Genomic DNA, 18,706 nt, shown 5'->3' with positions numbered 1-18,706 from the left:
ATTGCAAACTGGCGGCCATCTTGGAAAATTGAGTAATTTTGCATGGTTGATTATCGATTATGGTCATATAAAGGTCATCTGTACCAAATTTCATGCTTGTATCACCAAATGAACTATCACCTCTATTTCCCGCCTAGCTATAACAGAAAATACATTTCCAGGTAGGCTTTTAGGTTGAAGAATGTTCAGCCAGGAAAGAGTACCTATACTTGTAAATTTTAAGTAGCCTCGGTCCCGGGCTTGATTTTATAGCGCTCACACACACACACACACACACACACACACACACACACACACACACACACAACAGCGTTTTCATTTTCAAACGAGCAATATTTCATACTCCAGCATCATTCATAAAGTCTTACCATGTTGTCTGTGCATGGTCAGAGAGTTTAAAACACGCTAAAACAGCAGACTACTTCACTTATGTCTTAACGCTGCAATGGAGACTATCTGGCATCTGCAGGCGGCAGAACAAAGGGGGCTGACCAGAGAGGGGGGCAGTATAAAGGGTATGCGCGTGACATCATCAAACACGGAAGTTATGCGGGGAATTGGGAATGCCTACTACGAGGGTAGAGTAGCGACATGCTTTGATCTCTGGAACTATCCTGTGGAACTATCCTATTGAGATAGAATGAGCACTTCCGCATTCCATTGTTACAATGGGAGTCAACGCTTGTGTCGCCACTAGCTCTTATATATTCCTACTAAGATGCTACTGAGTGGCAAAAACAACAAGCGGAGGAGAGGACACGCCCCCAGTGCCCACAGTGTACCCAGCAAGAACCGAACGCAGGACCTTCTAGCTGTGAGGTTCGCGCAGACGAAATGAAAGCCTGGGTATCGAGGCTAGCTGTGAGGAGACATTGAGACTGCAGTTTCATTTTCAGCCAGGTTTCATTTCACTATGACTAAAATACAAAGAAAACTAGTACTTAAAATAAGGCAGAGTTTGTGCATCATGTGTTTTTCTGTGCTGTACAAAACTTGTTTAAAACAATGAAATAAGTATGGTGTAAATATATATATTTGAGGCAAAATCATATTAAAATGCTTTAATTCTAGTCCTTAGCTTCAGGACGGAAGGAGCTTGAACTGTGTTATTAATTGTAAGGTGTCTCTATTCAAGGACATATACCTATAACTCCTGATGGTCAGAGTGGGGGTCCCGTTGGCTCATTAAAGTTCAAATCTGCCCTTGCCAAGGATTCAGAGCGTTTTCACCCAGTTAAGTCTTGTAAACTCGGGTGAAAAATCTTTGCCGACGTATTTTTGAGGACAGGTTTAATGTTTGTCTTTAATGAAGGGAAAACTTATGTCATTTTGTAACTCATTGTCATATTGTCTCTTTATTCTTAATGACATTTAATGTAACTTGTGTTGGCACCGTTTGTTTTACATCACCATTACATTACATCACCTAATCAACATGAGTTAGAGTTAGACTTTAATATATTAGCGCCCCTGATCACTTCACAAGGGTGTGATTTTGAATCTCCACAAGCCAGGAAATTCTATTATTTATTGGTGTGGATCGGGTGTTGTACTTATATTATGTTTATCATATTGATAACAGAGCGCCCCCTGAAATGCATGCATTCGTTATTTGATCCCTGCGATTAAATCCAACTGGTGTTTGATTGATTGATTGAAATATTTATTAACAGTTTGTAGAATTTACAGTACATTTTAAGCACAAACTCAATACAAAGACTGTCAACTGTGAGTGGACGACCCAATTAAGCATTACACTTGTTTACAACAGGGTCCACATTGTTCAATTCATCATCATATACATTATTACAGTCACCAGGGGCGCTCTGTACCAAGACGATCTGACGACGAACTGGAAGAAAATGTATGGCGTGGTCCTGCTGATTGAGCTGAGCAATCTAAAATACAAAAGAACACGTCTTTCGACAACTATGAGAGATGGTGTACTGGTCCGGTGATTAGGCTCTCAACACAGAGGTTCCATGACCATGTTCAAGTCCCAGATCTCCTAGTTCAATTCTGGAGAACTTTGAAATATATATTTCTAGTAAAGTGCACGAGCCAAGTATAAATTCAACACTGCACAAATAAGTTAATATGACTTTTCTCTCTGCACAATTAGCCACACAACGTCCAAGTCAGACGCATACCAAACACTCACTCAGCAGTCTCAGCTCACTGACTCTAATTCAATGTCTTATGATTATGAATATAATTAAATGTAAATGTGTCTTACTCTTATAAACCCATGGGGTTAGGGCACTTTGTGTGCAGAACACGAAAATAAAAGAATCAATCAAAAATAAATCAACAATCAATCATAGCAAAAATAGTTGAAAGTGAACAGCGCCAACGTTGTCCAGTTGAAAATGAACTACGCCGACACGCCATCCATACGACGTTGATACGCCGTCTCTCTCTGGACGGCGTATCAACGGCGTATCAACGTCCGCTCACGCCGTCGGACAGTTTTAGACTATTTTTGTGTTTTCAGACAGTTGAAAGTGACCTGAAAATGAACTACGCCGACACGCCGTGCACACGACGTTGATACGCCGTCTCTCTCTTGGACCGCGTAGTAACGGCGTATGGACGTCCGCTCACGCCGGAAATGTAAGAGATTTCCTCAGTGATAGAATTAATAAGTTACAGCTATATCTTTAGTGGATTTAACAGATGGAATTAATTATTACAACTAGGCCTAGTCTTTAGTGGATTAATTATTTGATACAATTAAGCGATGGAATTAATAATTATAACTAAATGTCTTTAAATAAACATTTATATTAAAATATCTTAAAACGTGACAAATGTATTTGTATGTGCTTGGTGTCTTTAGGTTTGGCTCTTCCTCAGGTCTGGCTCTTTAGTCCACTGGTAACGTATGCGCCTAGTTGATACGAGGTCCGGGGTTCGACTCCCAGCCAAGGTTACACTTTGAACCAGTGTTTCTTTCTACAGTAGCTACATTGGTTTTTCTATCACTGAGTGGAATCTCCTGTTATTTTATTTTTTTGTATTTTATTTTTGTATCAATGTTGTTACTCAAAGGGAACAGCAGACTGCATTGTGGGAGGTAGCAAGTATTTATTTTTGATTGATTATTTTATTTTCGTGTTCTGCACACAAAGTGCCCTAACCCCATGGGTTTATAAGAGTAAGACACATTTACATTTAATTATATTCATAATCATAAGACATTGAATTAGAGTCAGTAAGCTGAGACTGCTGAGTGAGTGTTTGGCATGCGTCTGACAACTCTGACTTGGACGTTGTGTGGCTAATTGTGCAGAGAGAAAAGTGATATTAACTTCTTTGTGCAGTGTTGAATTTATACTTGGCTCGTGCACTTTACTAGAAATATATATATTTCAAAGTTCTCCAGGACCATAATTGAACTAGGAGATCTGGGACTTGAACATGGAAGAGCATGTTGAGATCCTGATCACCAGACCAGTACACCATCTCATAGTTGTTGAAGACGTGTTCTTTTGTATTTTAGATTGCTCAGCTCAATCAGCAGGACCACACACCATACATTTTCTTCCAGCTCGTCGTCAGATCGTCTTGGTACAGAGCGCCCCCTGAAGATGCATTCGTTATTTGATCCCTGCGATTAAATCCAACTGGTGTCATCATCATGATGATGCAATATTATTGACATGTATGTCGGTAAATATTTCGACCAAACGGAAGAGAATGTCTTAATGTGTTTACACCACTGTCTCACCTTGGAACCAGCATTGCAAAATGTTGTGCATATTAACTAATAAATGTATAATGTAATGATAAATGATATAAAGGGTATTTGTGTATGTTGCACTTTGTATATGTACTGTATCTGAACTAAATGAAATAGGTTTTATTTTATTACACATTGATTTCTCTGGGCTGAGCACGGAATATTGTGGTTTTCAGCTCTTTTGTAATGTACTGCGTAATGTAGCACTGTTTGTAATATTGTAATATTGGAGTTTTGTTTATAAATCACACACTTTAACACACATTTCACAATATCTATACTCTTTTGCTACTGTACTTGATTGAAGGAGACATTTTTAATAAAACAAAATGATTTTATACTGTAGTAGGCCTACTTGTCTCAGAACTTCAGAAGTTAACTCTGGCAAATGGGTTCTAACATGACTCCGCCAGATGGGGGCGGTGTTGATTCACAAGTTCAAACAATGCTGAAACCTTACAGTCTACACTGGCTGAAACCAAACCAAACCAACGTGATTGTGATTCTCTTCCATCAGCCTGAAATGTGTTCCCCACTATGCAGATTTACCAGTGCAGTGAGTGGACCAGATAATTACCTCGTTTTAAAAGTTGTGACCAGTTTACTTTAAACGTAACCTGACGCTGCCAGATCCAAGAAGCTTGCTACACAAATTTGTGTGTTGGGGAACATGGTTACCCAATACCGCCCCCATCTGGCAGAGTCAGGTTAGACCTTTCCAGCAATGAGAAACGACGCCTTTGAGATCTGCAGGGTGAGATCCTGCCTGTCCATCTGAACGCTGTGACACCAGCTGCCATTAAATCAAGCCCAGTGTTCAATCACTCAGCGATTTACATCAGAAGGAACTTAAGGAAGGTACATACATTAAATTCCATATTAACAATACATTTGTATTGTAGTTGTTGTTGCATTGATAAAACATTTGAGTACTTTTTCTCTCTCTAAATAATTCACCTTTCATGACTGTTCATGCGACTAACACAAAGGCCCTTAGTTCCATTTCCACTCCACCCACCCCCCCCCAAGAAAAACGAAAACACAAGTGTATATAACTTACCTTAACTGATTTGTATTGCTTTAATGTTTTTTTTCTCTCCTTAGGAACAGGTAAGCCATAACAATATAATATAAATGATAAGCGCAAAGAAACCTGGGACCCTTCTGTACAGCCATTGTAGCACATTCATACAACAAGTCCCATCTGTACATACAAGTCACAGCAATCTCGTCTTTTTCGCTAAAACAAATAGGTAACTCTTTACTCAAAGCCAACAGGTGCAATGCACACACTCTGCAAATTAAACTCGTGTGAGCCTTTGTAATAATTTAGATTTCATGTTTATTTTATTTATTTTATAATGGTGCAATTTCTTCAACAGACTAAAAATGTTATGTCCAGCTCACAAAATCTTTTCTGTTTCAACGCAATATCATAGGCAAAGGCAAATCTTTATGCTTTGTTTGGCAAAAAAAAAAAAAAAGGTGTCGTGACATGCCGCGTCGATGTGTTTTCAACTGAATGAGGTGTTGACGCGTCACGTGTCACCTTTTTTTTTCTTTTCGCCAGAGCATAAACGCATTACAACGTCCCTCAGTGCACTGTATACAGCTGCACCTCTTTGCTTCCAGTAAAGCGTTACCGTACATTCCCCCATTGGTTAACACTGACAACTGTGATAATGTGATAATGCAACAATAATAATAAAACAAAGAGAACCTTGAAAAACATGGATAAAACGAATAAATAATAACAGGATAATAAATAAAATCATTGCGTTTAAAAATGCAACTTTCGAGACGATGGCCGGAGAAGAATTCACCTTTTGGCGGTCTGGGATTGATAACTGGACCAAAATCTAAAACCATAGAGAGGTTTATTTAGCATGGCGGAAAAAAAAAACGTTCTAATTGTTCCAGACATTGATCTGAAACTTGTTCTAATTCTTCAATGTGAATATAAGTGCTTTATTTTTTATTTTTTTTGTATACTTCAAATGCCCCCGTGTTCTAACGTTGAACTGAGTCAGGAGTAAATAAATAAGAATATCAAACCCTATGCCCACCTTAAACTGAATACCCTAATCTAAGGGCCCCCGGCCTTGTGTTCAAGGTTTCTTCCTGGTTACATATTGTATACAATGCAGGTACAAAAGAGTATGCAATCATTTTGCTTGTGTGACACATTATGGCCACTGAAATACTACTTTGGTGTCCTTCTTTAATAGACCATCAAAGTGACAATTACAGTACTTCTCCAAATGTACAACAGGGGGTTTGGGTGGGTCTGATTAAAGTTGCATTTGTACAGTTGTTAGAGCTGAGAGATATGCGTGTACTGTACGTGAAAAAACTGACAGTGAACTACAGCAATGGCTGATAACTGAGTTTTTGTAATGAAGCTCAACAAGAAGACTTCTCTTGTACATAAAAAAAGCGTTATTGTTGGCATAGATGCGTTTGAATCTTTGGCAAATCATAATGTAACCGTTATGGGTGCATATATACGACTGTTTTTTATATTGCATTTGAGGTTGGCTTCTTCTAAACATCTCTATTTCCCTGTGCTTCCCTTATGAATCCACACACGTCTAATATACTGCAGTTTTTCATCGACTTCTCGGAACTACTGGAAAACATGCATCGCTCGATTCATACGGTATCAATAATTATCCTCGTTGCAAACCGCCAGGGCATTTTCTTTTTTTGCCTAAAATGCCTTAATGTATGATCAGTCATACGACGGCATTGCACGCCGCAAACAGCCACTATACACGGTCGTACGAGAAACTATAAATCAGGCGTTTAATGCAACCCGTCCCATACGCGTCTGTCTCCCATGCCCTACCTCGATCTCTGAGAACACAAAAAATGATTCAACGTGACGAGCCAAAAACAAAACAAACATGTACAAAGTAATGTACACCATATATTCAGACACATTTCAAAATCGTCAGACTTTGAAATCATTAGCCAAAATAAGTCTATATATATTTTGTTTTTTTTCCCAACCCATTAGGTAATCTTCTTTATCTAGACTGTACAATATATGTATATATGAGTAATCATGAGGGGACCAAAGCAACAAAAATAAATACTTTTTCGCTATGTCACCTTTCAAAGTAGTATATCTATGTACATTTATATCAATATCAATCTTCTTAGCTTATTGTGAATGGCTGAGCATGTGTTCAACAAGCAGGCATTTGCGCACAGTGTGGAAACTCCTTGTATTATTAGTTTTTTTTCCTCATCTTTTCATCCCTAAAGGTTATCTAAATGTAAAGTTGACAACATGGCAAAGTTCACCGTGAATCCAAAAAATGAAGACTAGACCGTCTTTTGATACAGTGAAAGGTAACCCTGGCTCAAGATGAAGAACGAAACAAACCCAAACAAATGACAAGGACAGTAAAAATATTGCATCTCACCACCAAGTGTCTAAATTCAACAATGGTTTTTTGTCTACTTATTTTTAGGACTCCCGAGAAGAGTACAAAAAATGTTGTCTATTTCATGCAGTCTCTGACAAGTCATACAATCTTGGTGTACTTGTCTAAAAGTTTCGTCTAAAGTTCATTTTGTAGCACACAGCATAGGATGGGTTCCGTGATGCTTAATGTAGCTATGGGGTGGGGGGGTGGGAGTGGGGGAGGGGGGTTGCATTGGGGGCTACAACATGCAGTACTGTGCATAGTTCCAGGTAACTGGTACCAGTCCTGGGTATTTTCTTTTTTTTTCTCTTCTTCTTCTTCTTCTTCCAGTGTGTTTCGGTGGCAGGGTCGTGTGAGCAGATCCACAACAGCAAGCAAGGAGGCGATGGGCAAGTCTATGTGTGGCAGAGAAAGGTTGTGTGTGTGTGTGTGTGTGTGTGTGTGTGTGTGTTTGATTGTATGCATGTGTGTGTGTGTGTGTGTGTGTGTGTGTGTGTGTGTGTGTGTGTGTGCATGTGTTTGGGGCAGGGATCATCCAACCCTGGCTGATGGCGCCATCATGCGGACAAGAGGCGCCTCTCCGTCTGCCATGACAAAAAGCCCAAGAGTATGAGACAGTGAGAGGAGTGAAAGGGGGGAGGGAGAGAGGGGGGCTCTGCAGCCCCAGAGCACTCCCACTTCAATCCATTCAGAGGTGCTGAGTGAGTGAGATGAGATCAGGCCGTGGTGAAGGAAGGCCGTGGTAAGCGATGGCGCCGTTTTTCTTTTGTGTGTTTTTTTGGCAGTTGTTTGGATCTTTAGTGCAGTGACCTTAGAGTGGCGTTTGTTTTCCAATGGGTTCGGTCTGCATTATGCGGAAGTGTAGATCAGTCATGGTGTCACTGTCACTGCGGAGCCCTTTCCCTCGCGCAACAGGCCTGGGGTTACGCCCACGCCCACTCTAAGGGGTTGACCAAAATGACGTAATGTTGAAGGTAGAAGAACAGAGCTTAAAGGTCAAGCTAACATGCATAAGGTCGTCTTCAGAACTCTCTTTTGTTATGGACCGTCAAGGCCGACTTTTTTGTTTTGTTTTTTTTGTTTGTTTTTCTTTGCTTTTTTTTCTTCCTGAAGACTTAAAAGTTTATGAAGAAATCAAATTTCTTTTCTTTTGTTTTTTGTTCAAGATTTCATTCTTTTGAAAAGAGATAAAGATTGATAGAGAGAGAGAGAGAGAGAAAGAGAGAGAGGGAGGGAGAGATAAGAGAGAGAAAGAGAGGAAAAAAAGAATGGCTTAATTTGACCATCTCATACTTCCATCTGTTTTGCACTACCTTTGGTAAATCACTCAAACAAGGAAAACCCTGAAAGCATCGCTGAATCCTTTGCTTGTTCCCCCACGGTAACTTAGCCTTAGTTTTACTCCTGTAGCCGTTAGCTAGCATCGTCCTCTTGTACAGGTCAACCCTGATACATTTTTTTTTAAATTGTTTTTTAAACTCTCTTCACTGGCCTCCCAGTTCGTCACATTCACGGCTCCACGCCACACGTCCTCTGGCGCCACGTTTTACATCATTACTGGGTCCTTCAAACTAAAAGGTCCTTCAAACTAAAACAAAAAAAATCCTCCTTTGAAAAAGAACAAAGGCGAGAGAAATAAATATAGAAGAGAAACCCAAAACAAACTATGTCCGAGGGGGGCGGCGGAGGGGGGGGAATAGAAAAAAAAAAAAAAAAAAGGACATCCTCAAGTCCTCCGCAAAAGCAAAGACACCAATAACGAGGAGAAGTATCCGAATGGCTGCGGCCATTTTTGGGGTTTTCATCGCTTCATCATTTTGGATACGAAGTTGACGATAGCCGAGGCGGGCTGGGCGGGGTCCAGCTCGGCGAACAGGTGGCTCACATTGTCTGTTGTGCTTCCTTGTTTCCTCGCCACGAATCCAAAAAGTCTGTCGGGATTAACAGTGAGAAATATTATAGAAAAAACTTTTTCAGTATAATGGAACAGGGCTAACTTGTTTAAATAAAAATAAACGCAATTATGTATGAAAAACCACTTTTAAAATGTTACTGTTTGTTAGGAGCTCCGATTGGATTCTCCATATGGACTTACTTGGAACTGTAGCTATAGGGTATTGAATTGTTAAAAATGTAAGTTTTTTCCAACGATTTAAGGGTAAAAATGAGTATAAAGTACAATACGTGTTCATGTACGTACACAGTTCCACACTGATTTATCCACCACGCCGTGATTTATGATGCAAAACAAGCGCGTTTTTTCATGCATCCAGATGTTGTTTACTTGGTCAATAACCCTATTTCTAATGATGAAATTATATTTTTGAAATATGTTACTATCAACTTTAATGTCGACACTTACTTGACTGAGCCACCTGCGTCTTTGCCCCATCTGAGGAGGAGGGAGAAAGAAAGAAAGAAAGAAAGAAAGAAAGTCAAGGGACATTTTAGGACATTTTAATGAAGCCATTGTGTTCATCTTCACGACGTTACCAGTGGTGGAAAAAGTACTCAGTTGTTTTACTTAAGTAATAGTTTCAATACAGCAATGTAGAACTACTCCGTTACAAGTAACAAGGCCTCACTCACACCTTTACAACAGACTGATGTATGTATGCTTGTTGTATACAAAGGGTGCGATACATCTTGCCCCAATGCATTTCCAATGGGAGTCACATGGTTTGACACAACATTTGTATTGTATGAGGGGGAGGGGGAGGCAGTCAAAACACAGCCGAAAGCCATACAACAGCTTGTAGTCCAAAATGTTGTATCAAACCATGTGACTTCCATTGGAAATGCATTGGGGCGGCCATGACACTTACATCTTGCTTACATTTAGCATGCATCAATGTTGTATGCTAGATCGAAAGGTGTGAGTGAGGCCTAAAAGTCCGGAATTCAAAATGTACTTGAGTAAAATACAAAAGTATTGGCATGAAAATGTACTAAAAGTACAAAGTATTCACTATGCAGAATGTCCCATTTCAAGTTTTCAAATGTATACAAATATTTTTGTTTGTAGATCGGCTATTTTCGAATGGCCGATATGGCGTTTGTAATAATAATCAAAATCTACAAAGGAACTAGCAACTAAAGTGTTCAAATAAATGTAGTGGAGTAAAAGTACAATATTTGCCTCTGAGATGTAGTGAAGTAGAAGTAAAGTACTGGAAATTAGAAATACTCAAGTAAAGTAAAAACTGTACTTAAGTAAATGCACAACCCAGGATCTGCCATTAAAAGGTAGTCTTTTTTGCAAGTCGATGGTCGCTGAGGGGGCGCTTGTTTTACAGGTTAGGTTTAGGCATAGCTTTACTGAGGGTAGGGTTGGGTTTAGGCCAGGGGGGCAGTCAGACAGATATTTTGTGAAGCCACTAAGGAAATCGGGACTTCCTGAAAGTTCATATAATGGCCTGTTGTGGCGCTGTCATTGGGCCCAAAAAAACCCAGCTCCTAGAGGCCATGTATTTGGGCCCAACTTCACCTAGACTGTATTACCTTAATAAACATGGTCATGAATACTTTCTGCTTCCAGTCACTAGTTTAAAGTCTCATTTATCATGTCATATTATTCTTTTTGGAAAATGATGGTCCCATTTATTAAAAAAATGACCATAAAGTCGCGTATGTTCTGAGGGGCGTGGCTACCGTTACCGTCTATGAACGGGAGCCACCCCCCGTTCGAGTCAAAATAAAAACCAATGAAGAGTAAGGGGGGGAAGTCCCGCCTCGTTGTCTGGGCCAGCCAATGGCCAGCTGGGCCAAAACGGAGACAGCCAATGGCCAGCTGGGCCAAAACTGATCTAGAAATATGGCGACTTACATTGCAAGGAATTACAGGCTTCATTTTACGTCCATGTTAGACCCGGGGAACGCTTTGTCCATATTTTTTACAGTCTATGGTTTAGGCATAGTCTTTGTGAGGTTATATAACACCGCCCTACTAGTAGTAGCCGGCGCAGCGAAACAAGCAGTCCATCAGCGCCCATCGAAACCCAGGCTCTGCAAAAGAAGCTGTTCCCGCCATTCATTTACAAAGACTCACTTCCTGTTCTGCGGGTCGATGTCACAGTAGGTTATAGTGTTCATTGGATAGTGCCGCCTGAAGAATATCCTGAGGGCAAAAGAGAGAGATTGACCGTCACGTTTTCAGCTACCTCAAAGTAAAAACCCTCAGCATTCATGCATCTCTGAGAGCGTACACATGTTAGGGTCCATTTCGTTCCATTTTTAAGCTCTCAGAGTTAGACATTTTACAGTATACTCATTGAATGTGTGTGTATATATATATATATATATATATATATATATATATATATATATACACACACACACACACACACACACACACACACACACACACACACACACACACACACACACACACACACACACACACACTTATGTACTGCTTCTACATGGAATAAACTATACCTTCGACAGGCAGCCTCTGTAGACATTTTTAAAACACAGCTCAAGACATACTTTCTACACTCTTGCTTTTAGTTGAGCTTTTAAAATGAACTGTTGTTATTCATGTCCTCATTGTATTGCATTACTGCTATTATGTTGTTTTAATTTATGCCTTTGCTTTTCTTTATGTCCAGATTTGAGTGTTTGTGTGAACACAAACATTGACGACAAAGGCGAGGACGCAAATTGCGATTGGCCCGGAATGAGATGATGTATTGCATGATAAGAGCGGCCCTCACTTCACAGAAGTTCACACGGGTGGACTTCTTTTCTTCTCCATTGCTCTGTGTAAAGCACTTTGAGCTGCATTTCATGTCATGAAAGGTGCTACTGTGTATACAAACAGTTGTATTATTGTCATTCTTATACTCACTTCCTTTGACTGTCCGTCAGGGTAATGCCCTGCGTGGACACTTTGAAGTGGACGGTGGTGGCTGACGGCAGAGGGTTGGTGGCCAGCGTCTGTCCGATGGCCTTAGCGACGGCCTGCGGGCCCGTTAGCGATTCCATGTCCACGGAGTTGATGTAGAGGACGTTGCAGGCTGGAGAGACAGATCAGCATTGGAACAGGTTTGGGTTTATTTTTGTCATATGTATAAAATACAGTGTATGAATACAATGAAATGAATTGTGCTCCGAGCACTCTCAGTCTTAAGACAATATGCACTAGTAGTATATACAAGACAAACACAACACAACAACTATAGTGCAAGCAAACACAAAAAAAAGAAAGTGCAATGTAGTGAGAGTGCATTATAAGTGCAATGTAAAGTGACATTACAGTTCAAGGTGAGTTGTTCAGCAGCCTGACTGCCTGGGGGGGAAAAAACTGTTACTGAGACGGGTGGTTGCGTGATTTGATGCGCAGGTAGCGTTTTTGGAACAGGGTATGGGCGGGGATGGCTGGTGTCTTTGATTTCCTTGCAGAACCATTGCCCACCACTCCTGAATGAACTGTCTGGTGCTGGGACTCTGGTGCAACGCACAGGTCCTGGGCCCGGTGAGAGCAGGAGTGGACCTGGTGAGACGTAGGAGGGGCCCGGACAGGAGACAACGCACAGAGCCTTGTCCTTCCATGCACCAGAAGTGTACCTCCCAGCCCTGGCAGAGTAGTTCTGGAGTAGTTCCAACGGATTGTGTGGCCCTGGTTTTGCCCTACTACTGATTGAGGGTAGCTACTGGGACGTAAGTCGGAACTTGATCACCCCGGCTGGGTCGCCTGAGTGAGGGAGACCCGAGGAAGACCCCGAAACACCGTTGACCTCAGGATAGATCACTGAGGATACGTCCCAGGTGCATCCATGCAATGTATTTTTAGTTATGGGCTTTTTTTCGTACAGCGAGTGGTGTAGATGTCGTGGAGCCTAGGTAGTAGGTAGTGCTGTGCCAATGATGTTAGTCCTCTGCAGCCAATTGCAATGTTTAATCTCACCATCTTTGGAGTGTGAATGTATAGAATGGGGCATGCAGTACACAACAGTCTGCAGACTGCATTAGCGCTAATCATGAAACACAAATCATAATGCTTCAACAGCGGACATCGTGGCATTCCAAGTTCATGCTGACTGTCACAGGATTGAATTATTGAAAAATAATTGCCAGACAAGATACAGCAAAACCGTGCATTCTGATAGTTACCATGTGCTTCTTCTGGAGCTTTCTGAGCTACTGTAATGTAAAGATGATAGGTTGTGATCAGCTAAACTAGGAACACATTACAAAGAGACAGCGTTTAAAACAGCTCATTAAAAAGTAAAAGGAATAACTCTAAAAGACGTATTAGATATACATCTCTAAGAAAGCTGTGGTAGAGAATCAGTTTTCTTTGTCTAAGTAACTCCTCGAACACGCATTTAAAATCCAACTGTCTGCAAAGCGACTATGCATCGCACATTTTTAAGTGGTGCAAACCACTTCTACATGCAGCTTACAATGCCCTGTACGTGTTTGTGTACGTGTTTGTGTGTGTGTCTGTGAGCATGGAACGAGAGAAGTATGTGACATGGCTGCCACCTGCTGGATGCACGGGAGTTGCACCACTTGGTTCACACTGGTGTGATTTTTTTTTAGCAAATGCAGTTTTCAGAATTAACAGGCTTCATTCAGATTTTAAATTGATCAGCTCAAACTACAGGACCACGTTCACATTTTGAACGAATTCCAGTCATAAAGATCTAATTCGATATTTAAGTATTTTAATTTCTTCCGTGTTACTTCTGACATTCACCCCTACCCCACAAGGCAAAGAGATCATTTTGTTTCGTTTTTTAGATCATTTTGAGATTCATATTGTCGCACTTCCAAACATCAATCTTTCATCAAATTTAGAGGCCCTCATCTATGGAACTTCACTTAAATCCTCATTATCCTTGCCAATATTCAAAAAACATCTAAAGAAATATCTTATTTCTTCCTCTCTGTAGATTACATGTTTTACGTTATATATTCTTTTGTGTGTTTGTTGTTGTTGTATTGTTTATTTCCATTTTTTGTGCAGTCTGTATTTTTATTTCTTTACTGCACAGCTGCCCCCTTTGCCAACTTGTAGACTTTTGTACTGTTCTTTATGAACTTTTAATCTGTTTAAACCAATGACCTCATCCTACAGGAAACGATTCCAAATAAGCCAGCTGGCTTCTTCCCTTCCTTGCATTGTATTTTTGTTCTTTGATATGTTATTGTCTATTTTTTGTACTACATGCTAAATAAATAAACCTAAACCTAAACCTAAGTTGATGTGGCGACACATTTGGGCTTTAAAGGTATATTCAGTGATTTCACTTAATTCAAATATCACTTATTTTTTTCTTTTGTTGTGATAATCCTCCCTACTATAGAGTGTGCTGACCATATAAGGAGTTCCTCCCTGTCCCCAGTTAACCCCTGGGGGTCAAAAAACCTTAGGTTTCGTTTTTGACTCTCTATCCTGATTGGACGAAAGGCTGGGTCCCACAGCCAAAAACGAAACCTAAGGTTTTTTGAGTGAAATCACTGAATATACCTTTAAACCATGTACAGTAGTTTCCCCGCATGAAGGAAGACCTGCTCAGGTAGAGAAACCTGACACGTGTAGGCAAACCGCACGGAACGCAGATGAAATGAGCATATATTGGACAGCTTGTTCTCACCTGCTCCTTGTTTCAGAAGTTCCACGACTGCATCAGTGGGGGTCGCCAGTTCTAAGGCCTCCTCATTTGGATCTGTTCAGCGACAAGACATTGTAGAATGAAATAGAATACGATGAATACCGATAGAACAGAACTTAAGCCATTCTGACCTGAGATCAGATTCACACGAGGTTTCCACTAGACACACACTGGTCTGATTAACCCATTCTGACCTGAGATCAGATTCTAAAAAAATTCAGTCGTTCTGCGATTTTTCAAAAAATAGCAGACCTACAAGCTCATATCGCGCCACTCGGTGGCGCGATATGAGCTTGTAGATCTGCTATTTTTCAATAGCTAAAGCATAACATGATGCTGACACCAAAATGGGTGCCCGGTCAGAATGGGTTAAGAACCTGATGAAGCTCATGCCGAAACGCGTCGTGCTAATAAATAAGTTTGATGCAGTAAGTTGTCCGTCTCTGTTCCCTGGAGTCCCTTCCTTGGAAGGTTTTTCTCTTTTTTGATGTCTATGCCTGCTAACTAGACTTGCACCTCCTACGGGTCTTTTTGGATGTGCAGGAGTCCCTTTTTTGTCTCAGAACAGAACTTAACTGAACAGAATTCCCAATCGGAAACAGACTCGATATATAATCATAATTTGAGTGCACATCAAAAAGTGATCAGAAAATTAAGTGTGCTAATATATCTTCTTGTATTTTCATGAACCAACTCTCTGACGAAGGACTCTCTGATTCATGAGCTGGTCGGCTATTTTCTATATTTAAAGCTGCTATAGAAGACATAATATGTCAACATGTAATTACTTTCTTTTTTGGTATTCAAACAGCCAGCAATGAGTAAAACCCTACCAAAAAAAAACTTTTACTTAAGTAAAAAAATGTGAGTACTTTTTCCACCACTGCCCCTGGGGTTAGCGCCGTGCAATTGCCTGGCATGGTTTCCTTCAAAATGGGTGTGTGCATGAATGGATGAATAAATGTAATGCACATTGTAAAGTACCAGCTCAGTGCCCTTGTGGTTAGAGTGTCCGCCCTGAGACTGGGAGGTCGGGGTTCAATCCCCGGCCGGGTCATACCAAAGACCAATACCAATGGGACCCAGTGCCTCCCTGCTTGACACTCAGCATCAAGGGTTGGATTGGGGGTATAAGTCCCTGCGACATACTAGCGTCATGTCCCAGGGGGTGTACTTGTACATCAAGCTGCCTCACGCTACAGAAACAGGAGATAGGCTCCTGCCCTATGGGCCTCATGGCTCGGCAAGGCTGCTTACATTGTAAGTGCTTTGGATAAACGTGCCATATAAATGCACCATTATGACCATTTGATGTAACTTCCGGGGGAAAGTTCCCCTCCCAGTGCGTCTGAGGGGCATGCTATGACATAGTATGCCTGACTTATAGTAGGAAATGATGCTGACCTTTGGTGGGGATCATCAGTTTACAGGGCAGAGCCAGCGGAGTCATGGAGTGTTGGTACACCAGTGCTGATAGACAACCTGTACACACACACCACGCACACGTGCAGAGTTATCGATATATATATTTTTAAACACTTTATTTTTATTTTTATTGATGCAGCAATGAATAAACATATGTGTACATTTTGTTGTAAATATCCCCCCCCCCCCCCCCCCCCAATCAAGGTCAGAACAAGACAAATAAAACAAAGACAGACAGTACAAGACAGTAAAAGTAATTAGTAAACTAGTATTGAAAGTACTAATGAACATAGTAAAAATAAAATAATAATAAAAAATAAAAAAGGGTAAAACAGCATTTTCCATCAGGGTATGGTATCTAGGTTACATACATTTTATCCATCATTCAGTTAAATAGTAAATTGCTCTATATCCAACTGTCTACTTACTGAGGGCCTCTAACCAGAGGTCGCCCAATGTCAGATTTGGTGTGAGGTAACAGATTGTACAAGGGAATATGGGTTTAAGTGAAAGGTATACTTTCCACAAACTATGAAAGGGGTCCAAGTATTTTCGATATTTAAATGTATCTTTTTGTTGAAATGTACGGGACATACAGTAATAACTCACCAAAGTACGGTTCGTTGGGGCAGCCCTTCAGGCGAACACCTTTGGCACTGGTCTCAATCAGGAAATGCCTCACCAGCTCGTTGGTGACGTCAGGAACTGGAACGGGAAGCACGAGGTCATTAAATAACGTTGCTTATCAACTTGATATATTTATAGTTTGCTAAAGGAAATCCGACAGAAAAAGACTCGCTCACTGCAAGAAAAAAGGAGGAAAGCTCCTTAAACCCGAGACTTAAAGAAATTAAGATTTATTTTATTTTTATATGTTCATAAAGTTACATAGGGTAGGTACCCTCACAAAAAACATGCAGTAATCCTGGTCTCTAAACTGCCTCCCCCTGGCCAGCCGGGGCGCCTGATGGAGGGGAAAGGAACTGGTTGGAATAACGTGTTCCTTCCACGCGCTACGTCCAACCAGGGAAACTCCCCCCTGTCAGGTGTAAAGGAGCAACTTGGACACTCAGGCATGAAGGAAGCATGAGTTCAAGTCCGTTGCTCTCCCCTTGTCCCCCATATATGGGGACTAGGTTGGTGGAGGGTGTGTAGAGCCCAGGATCACATTAGATGATTGACACAGGGGTGAAAAATGGGTTACAAAATCGTGGGATAAAAAATATATTAAAAATAAAGTCACATTTACCTTTCTTGTTGGGTTGGGCGGTGGGAGGAGGGCAGGCTACCTTCATGGCCAGGCCGTACGCCCCGCGGAACGAGTGACTGTCCCGGATGACGAACGCCCCTGGCTCCCTGTCCTTCAACACGTTGATGGCTGAACGAGGGGAGGGACAAGGGAAGGAGGAAGACGGGAGAACAGCAGAAAGCAGAGGACAGCCGTTAAGACGTTGAAGGGAGAAAGGTTGGTTGAAGGTGGAGATGACCACTCTACATGTGTGCACACCAACCTCGTGTGGTTGGAGAGCAATAAAAATAGCTCATCTTGCAAGCTCTACTACTTGTGGCTTGGTCTACTTGCAGTGCACCAGTGTTGTTTTCGTCGACTAAAACTAAGACGAAAAATGTTTATCGACTACCTTTTTCCACTGAAGAAAACTAAATGGAAACTAAATGAAAACTAAGCTATGATGACTAAAACTAAGACTAAATATACTGACAATTTCGTCAAAAAATTTAAACTAGACTAAAATGTTAGGAAGGGACTAGTGGACAAGAGATCAAGTGTAAGTCATTTTACACTTGGTTGCATGCTGAAAATAGCAGATCTACAAGCTCACAACGCTTTGTGTGCTTGTAGATCGGCTATTTTCAGCAAGTGTAAAAACAGTCCTTACGGCGGCATCAGTGCCCACCAAAATACATTTTAGTCGACTAAATCGACTGTAGTCGACTAAAATCTCATGACATTTAGTCGACTAAAACTAGACTAACACCAACACATTCCAGGTGACTAAAATGTGACTAAAACAAAATAAAAACTATTCCAAAGACTATGACTAAAACTAAAATCAAAATTTGCTGCCAAAAACAACACTGACTTGCACCCATCGTAGTGAGCTTGTATTTTCTATACGTAACAGGACTTGTATAAATCAGGCGTTAGATTCCGGGTAAAACAATATGGTTGGTCGGCAGGATCCGCAACATGTATTTTATGTTTCTGAAAATATATCGGCTATGATGTTTACCGTGTTGAAACCTGTGAGATAATTAATGCAGCGACCCAGAACTTATTCCAATGACTAAAACTGTATTTGAGCCAATTAGCATGGTAGAGTACGTCAATACAGCATGACTAGTAGTTTGTTTGATCACCCACGCGGAAGGCTCAGGTTCAAATCTCAGGGGGACATTTTAGGTACGGATTTCAGGCAGCTTTAACTGTACTTGGTGAAAAGATGCTGTAACCCTATATGGTA

At 40.9% G+C, this 18,706-nt stretch overlaps 1 protein-coding gene across 1 annotated transcript in view; it reads right to left on the bottom strand.

The window, feature by feature from the left end:
- Positions 1-4,792: 4,792 nt before the first annotated feature.
- Positions 4,793-18,706, bottom strand: part of LOC310853979 (tensin-1-like) — a 128,707-nt gene continuing 114,793 nt past the window's right edge. The window contains exons 27-35 of the mRNA XM_083758454.1: positions 17,473-17,601; positions 16,833-16,928; positions 16,203-16,280; positions 14,781-14,852; positions 13,291-13,320; positions 12,026-12,194; positions 11,225-11,293; positions 9,539-9,568; positions 4,793-9,107 (exon numbers count right to left, since the gene is read on the bottom strand). Coding sequence (XP_083614580.1) covers positions 8,978-9,107; positions 9,539-9,568; positions 11,225-11,293; positions 12,026-12,194; positions 13,291-13,320; positions 14,781-14,852; positions 16,203-16,280; positions 16,833-16,928; positions 17,473-17,601 — 803 coding nt within the window. The 3' untranslated portion in view covers positions 4,793-8,977. The remainder of the gene's footprint in view (positions 9,108-9,538; positions 9,569-11,224; positions 11,294-12,025; positions 12,195-13,290; positions 13,321-14,780; positions 14,853-16,202; positions 16,281-16,832; positions 16,929-17,472; positions 17,602-18,706) is intronic.

This window comes from Protomyctophum parallelum, assembly GCF_964188405.1.
Source record: "Protomyctophum parallelum genome assembly, chromosome: 23".
NCBI classification, from domain to species: Eukaryota; Metazoa; Chordata; class Actinopteri; order Myctophiformes; family Myctophidae; genus Protomyctophum; species Protomyctophum parallelum.
Note: the sequence above shows the minus strand (reverse complement) of the source record. Positions and strands in the feature narration are given on the sequence as shown.